This window comes from Micromesistius poutassou, assembly GCF_964030765.1.
Source record: "Micromesistius poutassou genome assembly, chromosome: 10".
Classification (NCBI taxonomy): Eukaryota; Metazoa; Chordata; class Actinopteri; order Gadiformes; family Gadidae; genus Micromesistius; species Micromesistius poutassou.
This window is the reverse complement of record NC_140280.1, coordinates 6,150,088-6,157,998: the sequence shown is the minus strand read 5'-3', so window position 1 is coordinate 6,157,998 and position 7,911 is coordinate 6,150,088. Positions and strand designations below refer to the sequence as shown.

At 47.4% G+C, this 7,911-nt stretch overlaps 1 protein-coding gene across 1 annotated transcript; it reads right to left on the bottom strand.

Moving 5' to 3' along the window:
* Window positions 1-358: 358 nt before the first annotated feature.
* snx19a (sorting nexin 19a) lies at window positions 359-6,666 on the bottom strand (the record flags this gene model as incomplete). The annotated part of the gene is made up of 11 exons (XM_084473693.1): window positions 359-488; window positions 1,099-1,186; window positions 1,700-1,884; window positions 2,787-2,910; window positions 3,086-3,245; window positions 3,522-3,612; window positions 3,826-3,950; window positions 4,295-4,414; window positions 4,497-4,597; window positions 4,918-5,068; window positions 5,170-6,666. The coding sequence occupies 11 exons, from the start codon at window positions 6,664-6,666 to the stop codon at window positions 359-361; spliced, it is 2,772 nt and encodes a 923-aa protein (XP_084329819.1).
* Window positions 6,667-7,911: the final 1,245 nt, after the last annotated feature.

The window sequence follows — 7,911 nt, the reverse complement described above, 5'->3', positions numbered from 1 at the left end:
TCGATGAGTCTCTAATGTATCTGGAGCAGCTATCTTGTTTTCAGACTGATCCTTTTCCTTCTGCTTGACCACTAGCTACTTCCCCCTCGTCTCCTTGGAGGCACTGGGAACAAGCAACCGGATGTAGGGAATGGTTTTGGAACGCGCCCCGCAGTCTGCCGTCAGCACACTGGCTTTGTACGTGTGGTACAATCAACACAATCAACGTCATCCATCGTTACTGATTGTTTGCATAAAGGCTATAGAGAGCCGAGGTTGGAGGTCCGTCTCCACACAGTTCTGATTGGTCCAACGGGCTGTCTGGCTTCAATCTGTCTCAATCCACCTCCACCCATGACAGAGGAGTGCCACCTGGTGCCTACAACGAATGCGCCTCCCTCTGACTGTGGTTGGACAGGCTGTTGAGGAGAGACCGCCGGAAGGACTCGTCGGAAGACTCTGGGATCAGGAACTCCATCAACAGGTCACAGACACAGTACACCAAGTGCCTGCCCAATGAAACCAAAGAGGAGGCAGAATCAGAGGGGGTTTCACGCACCTCAATAATCAATAATCACATGCATATGATATTGATGAATGGGGCAGGATGCTCTAGCTTTTAGGGACTGTTTGACTCCAAGACGACCACCAATGTCTTGCACTCTGAAGCAGTGATTCTCAACTGGTGGGTTTGAAGCCACAGGTGGGTCGCGATGGCGTTCTGAGTGAGTCGCAGAGCATATGCCAAACCTTGATCTTCAGAATGAAGCGCATGAATAAACTAATGTTTCAATATTAATTCATGTTTCACTGGCTTATTATTTCATTGAGTTTAGCCCCAATTGTTGCTGCTTTTTGTTTGTTCCATGTTTTTAACAGTACGGTACATGAAGACATTGCTGATTACTGCAATATTGGTATAACTAACTAACAACACATGTGGGAGGCAAGAGGCTGGACTAGTAGAGAACAAGTAGCTAGCAGATAACTGGTTATAACCCTCCCTAACCTGCTCGTTACTGACAGCTATCTAAATTCACTGTAAAATGTTTTGGTTATAGCACCTGCTGAATGACTTAAGAGACGATAGGCCTGTGAAAGGACATCACTGTTTCTCACTTGTTGATCTGATGGTCCTGGAGAGACTCCAGCATGGTCTCCAAGCTCAGTCTGTACTTCTCGTTGCCGAGCATGTCTCTGACGATCTCTGTTCCATGCACGCGCACGCGCACGCGCACACGCACACACACACACACACACACACACACACACACACACACACACACACACACACACAAACAGAGGTAAAGACACATTCATACGTGCATTGAATTCAGTTCACTCCATAATAATTGATTTTCATAGATACACATGTTTATAGTGATGCAATAGAACAATCCATGGTGGTCTAAAGCAAGCAGTGAGCCTGATTCTAAATTTCAGAACATACCATGAATCAAATGTTCAATGTTTAATATATAATGTATCATAGAATAATCAACACATGAGTTTATCAGAATACATATATATCCAGATAAATTAGCCTATAATAATAGTCCAATAAATAAATAAAATAAAAAAACGGCCAATTAAAAACGACCTGTTTGACTTTGACGCGTCACACACACACACACACACACACACACACACACACACACACACACACACACACACACACACACACACACACACACACACACACACACACACACACACACACCTGGTAGCAGCTGAACGAGGCATTCCAGACACTGCTGCTTGGTGTGGAGCCTCTGGGCAGCACTGCGCTCGGGCCGCGGCTGGGCCGGCAGCGTGCCGCCGGGCCACACGGCCTCCTGCAGCACCTGCAGGTAGAGCACCCAGCAGGGGGCGCTAGTGAGGTGGGCCACGCCCACATCCAGCCACCTATCATCCGCAAGGGAACCCCACAATGATCAGATGTTGAATCTGTGTTTGCGGTAGGCTATTGTTCATGTGCCTTCTGGATGTGTTATAAGAGTAGTATTATGCACTAATACTTGACATCTTTGTAATTCTCGCAACATTCTGTAAACTGTTATACATTTAATAACAGGCATTATTATTTGTTCCACGGCTACAATATGCCACCCTTTTTGACAACGGCTGGGAGAGCTCATCTGGTAATCTTTCAGTCAGTGGTTCATTCAAGAACTCAGAATAGCAGTTTTCCGTGTTGGCTTTCAATCCAGTACCCCTTGCTTTCAGGTGCAAACTAAAGTCCATTACCGAAAGACAGAAACCTTTCACAGAGTAGAAGCTAATACGTTGGTGAACGTTTCATTATGTAGGCCTACAGGACTCCCTTGAAAAATAGGTTTTTAATCTCAATGGGACTTTCATGGTTAAATAAAGGTTACTTGAGTGTTTTCCGTACCCCTCACTAATTTAATCGGAGAACACCAGAGAAGGTCAAAGTCGATTCAAAGTCAGAATGAACGTTGAACGCTGAATGAACAATGAATGTTCATGAACGCCAGTTTAAAATTACTTTGAAAAAAACACAGGGTATAATAATCGGTTCTGGTGTTGATTTGCACTTCTTGGCAACTGCTGTCGAATGTGTCAGAAAGTCAGAAAAAAGCAGGGAGTATAAAAACGGTTTTCATCTTAAGCACGTTTTTTAATAGCGCAAGAGTGACACCTGGCGGACTTCCAAGGCTCTATTTTTACTATACTATATACGAAAAATCCTATTCACTCAAACATGTAGACGAACAATTAACTTTCAAACAGACGATTTGCCTGAAGGACTATGAAATAGAAAACCAAATGAAAAAGTATCAGACCTCTCGATGAAGGTGCCGAACAGCAGACGTATGGCCTTCTGGACGTTCTCTGTGCACAGCCAGCTCCAGTTGTCCTCCATCAGCAGACACATGATGTTCAACACCACATCCGCCACGGCGGTGTCTGACACACACACACACACACACACACACACACACACACACACACACACACACACACACACACACACACACACAGTTGCTTTAGAAAATAGAACATAGAGACGGAGTATAGTGTCTCAAGAGCACTAGGTAATAATGCTAGACAAGGTCTAAATAACGATGTGCTGATGATCCACCTGTTCCGCGGGGCTTCACTGAGGTCCGGCGGATGCTGAGGTCCTCTGTACTCCTGCTCCTGTGGCGGGCGCTCGCTCGGGTCTCTCTGGGCGTACACACCAGTCTCTCCTGCTCCTGGGTGAAGCGCTCCAGCCCCGCCAGGGACAGACCGTTGAGAACCTGCCTCAGGTAGGAGACCACAGAGGACGACAACAAGTGTGGTCGAATACACAAAAATGATCCTGTCGGTTTGGAACTCCCAATCAGTGATTGAAAGAACTCCCGTACTCTTTTCAAATTCTCCCTCTCTCTCTTTATGATGCCTCACCCCCAGCACCCCTAAGCACCGTGTCAAACAGCGGGTAGACAATGAACACGATTGTGGCGTTTCTAATGAAGTTCAAACCGCAAATGAAAATGTTGTATATTGGAAGGTAGATTAGTTGGTAAACTCACAGTGCAGCCTTCACTGATGCAGTAGGACACTTTAGGTTCCAACTCAGGGATGTTGAGAGTCGGAGTGATTTTACTGGGGAAGCGCAACCTCCTGATACATCACAACAAACAAGCAGTTAAACAAACATGTAAACAAACCGATAAACCAACAAGGCCGATAGAGAAACAGGTAGACAGACGGACAGACAGAGCACTGGCTTTAGTGTATCCCAAAATGGGTCTGCACATCATTCAAATACAGCTAGCGTTTACATCTGCTAATAGGTATATTGTTGATGCCAAACACAGACTTCCAACACTCAACTGTAAACTGTATTTCCTGTTGTCCACTGTCCTTCCGTCCGCGTCTCCCTCCGGGTCCTCGGTGGGGCTGGGGGGCTCGCCGCGGGGGAACGCCGTCTTCAGCGTGTCCAGAGCGTTCACGACCATCTTCAGGGGGGCAGTTGGAGGTTCATGATTAGGTCAAATGTATGGCAGACTCTGATAGACATCTTGTCTGACTGTCATTATCACTACATCAAAGTCACAATGCTACCCACTCAAAGGTAGATTTCAAAGATGTGAATGAAGAATGAATTGAAAGACAGATTGAAGACATTCCTAATGTTTAAAAGAATAGGTAATATATTCAATCATTTATATGTTTATATTATTTTGTTTTAGAGTTTTGTTAATGAATTAGTTCCTTTAGTTCAGCAGTTAACGTATTAACTACTACTTCTAACACCACTACGGATACTGCTACATTTCCATCCATGAGCCTTCCATCTCACCTTATCGATTCTAGATTTAACCAAGGGCCGTTTGTCAAAGGACCCACCACAGTCTGTGTGGAGAGCCAGGAACTCCTGCATGTCCTCGCTGTTGGCCGTCTCAGGGATGCTGCAGAGTTGCTAGGTGGAAGAAATCAACTCAGGAAACATGACACGTCCACACTGGAAGTAAGATATGCACGATTATTAAACTCTCCCTCACTTTGAGGAATGTATCCAGCTGGCCTTTACGACTCTCCGCCTTGTCGAGGTCAGCATTGCCAAACGGGAGGTCTGGGAACAGTTTCTTAGGGCCTTTGATATCTGTAATGAAGAATAAAACGGAAACACAGACACACCCAGAGATGTAGTTATGAAACTATTGAGTTTCTGTACCTTTTTTTTTAATCAAACTACAGTGTCGTTTTTTAAAGGCTCTATGTTTTGTGTGCTTCATATGAAACTATGAGGTGTTGTTTTTAAGGCTTTGCTTTAGATGACATTACAGAGTATTGTTTGCATCACTTTTAAGTTTGTCTATACTTTATATGACACTATGGAGTATTGTTTTTAACACCCTTTAGTGTATCTAAACTCTGTATGGAACTATGGAGTATAGCTTTTAAAAGCTCTTAAGTTAATACTTTTGATGAACTTCTTGAGTTCCGGCCTCTCTTCCAGACGGGTTTGTAAGGTGAGGAACTCGCTGTAGCGGCGGGTGACCGTGTGTGAGGTTGTGTGCGGGGTCACGGGCTGCAAAAAACTCTGGCACTCCGAGTCCACCACCGCCTCGTACTGTCGGACAGACAAAGCAGTCAGAGGAAAACACACATTAGCAGGACGGGAATCGGCACGTATCTGAACCTGGGCTACGGCTATGGAGACGATGATCGTACCTTGACGATGTAGAGCGTGTATGGGTGGCTGCTGTTGCCTCGTTGCTCTTTGGCTGTGCTGGTGCCAGTGATTTGTACATTCTGGATGCTAATGTGCGCAACGTTGCTGCGGTTTGGGACCTCAAAGGTATAGTGGGGCTGGGGCAGACCCATCCCTCTCGGGGGAGAGACTGGAGGCGGCTCTTGAGCAATCCCCGCCGGCCAATGAGAGACCTCCAACACCACCAGCGGCTTGGGCCCTAGGCTCCGCAGGGGCGCGAAGCAGCCGGGGGCCTCCTCGTCCTTGAGGGCCATCACATTGCAGAAGTTGGCGGGAGGAGCGCAGTCGCAGAATCCCTCCTCCTCGTCCTCTGACTCGCTCTGGGTAAGGGACTCCGCTGAGAACACTTTGGACTCTGACGATTGGTCGGACTCGGCGTAGAGGCGATTGGCGCACGGGGGCAAGAGGCCCACATGGCAGACCTCCGAGTTCTCCTCGCTCATCAGGCTGACAACGCTGCCCAGCGACAGGTCCCTGCGGCAGGCGGGGCTGGCGGAGACCTCGGGGTCATCCGTGTCGGAGAGGCCAAACGAGGCGGCGCTTTGATGCGAGGAGAGCGAGCAGCAGGTGGCCCAGGACTCGTGTTGCCCCGGTCTCCTGTAGAGACCATCCACCGCCTCGCTCTCCTGCTGGGGTTCCCTGGACTTGGTGAAGACATCCACGATGGTCTGGTAGAGCCAGTCGGGGTCGGACATGCGGCCGATGACCGACAGCAGCAGGTTGCAGGTGATGAGCTCCGACACCATGTACCCCCCCGTGGGCGACTCCATGTGGGGGTAGGGCACCAGCACGTGCAGCGCCACGTTGACCAGGGCGCGGGAGTAGCTGGCCTCGGCCGCGGCGCTCCGCAGGCTGGGGTGAGGGGCACGGTTGGCCTGGCTGTACAGCCGCCACAGGCTCCCCGGCTCTCTCTCCGGCGAGGAGCCCGCCTCCTCCTGCATCTTCCTGGCCGCCATGTAGCTCTGCAGGTGGCCGCCGCACAGCTCCAGGACCCTCTGCACCAGCGCCTTGCGGTCCAGCCGCTGCGCGCGCTCCTTCAGCTCCGTCACCGACTCCAGCATGGTGGCGCGCACCTGCCGCTCAAACTCTCCGTCCAGCGAGTCGGGGAGCAGAGTGCGGTACCAGGATGACACAAAGTCCCGCACCGCCTTGTGAACGGCGCTGTGGATCTCGTGATTGAGCCGGTGCTCGTCCTCCACCGAGGGCAGCGACGGCTGGGGCTTGCCCAGGGGCAGGAAGTGTTCAAGGTGGAGGAGGCTGTTGGCGTCCAGAGCGGCCCGGGAGCCCAGCCAGCCCCCCAGGACCACCAGCAGGCTGGTGAAGACGCAGAGCAGCCAGACGTTGACCAGCAGGTGGAAGAGGACCAGCCAGGCCACCAGAGCCCCCAACAGCAGCAGCTTCCTCTGGCCCAGCAGCTCCGACAGCACCCAGGTGCCCGGGCGTTTGTGTGGACCCATTGGTCCGGTGAAATAGAACTTGAATAACACAAACCGTCATGGTTCAAATCCAAGTCATATCATGCATTTGTTATTGCGGTTAAGTAATGATTTTGTATAATCATTTTCTATGTTCAGTTTCTGTCATTTACCGCCTTTCAAGGTAAATCACTGTTGGGCACAGTGTCCTCAAATAACAAACAATAATCTGGTTGCTTGGTAGCATAGTGCTATCCATATCCACCAATAGGTAGCTAGTGCCCTAGCCTATTGCCGACAGTTGCAGCAGCTCACACACACACACACACACACACACACACACACACACACAAGAAGGAGGGCCTTACTTTTTGACCAAAAACAATAAACCATACCTGCAGATGTACAGAATTTCTCAAACTGGAAGATGCGTGAAAAACATAGCGGTAGAGGAAGCCACTCCTAGACAGAGTAGCTCTTCCTAATCCCATAACATAGATTAACACACTAATCTACTGGGTTAACACCAGACATGTCTCACATGGCAAATAAAGGGGAAGGCCTAGCAAAGGCAATGTAGAAATGTAACAACTATTACTATTACTGCTACTATTGGTAGGTCTCTTGCTTACTCTCTATCTCTTGTTCCTGATCTTTCTCAAATTCTAATTCAAGGCACTATTGGCAGAAAAGTTATTTGTATAAATCTTAGCAATGGCATAAAAATAGAAATAACAGAATATCTCTCTCTCTCTTTCTCTATGGGTTGATGACCAAGAGAGCTTGGTCTTGCCTTAGATTATGTTCTCAGGTAAACCATTGTGGTTTAATCTAATTCAAGCTACTTCCATTTACCTTCCATTTTACTTATAATTGACTTATAATAATTATTTTACCTTTTAAAATAGTTGTCTGTAAGCAATTTGCCCTTCATCAGTAGATTAAATCTAGTCTACGATACAATACGATACAACTTTATTAATCTCCCTTAGGAGAAATTTGTTTGCTTTTAAAAAAATACAAAGTACTATACAACAAAAGTAGACACTAAGGAAAAAAAAAAATACTAAACAAAATGCTAAAGTAAGGAGAAGACAAGACAAACAGAACAAACAACAACAAATAGGGCAAACAAAATAGACGGTATAAACAGTATAAATTATAAATTATAAATGAGAAAAAAGTGTAAAAGTAAAGTATAAAGTGTAAATTGTAAATTATAAAGTATAAAGTGGCTAAGTTCCAGAATTGTCAATTATAAAGTGACTAAGTTCCAGGTAAAGTGGC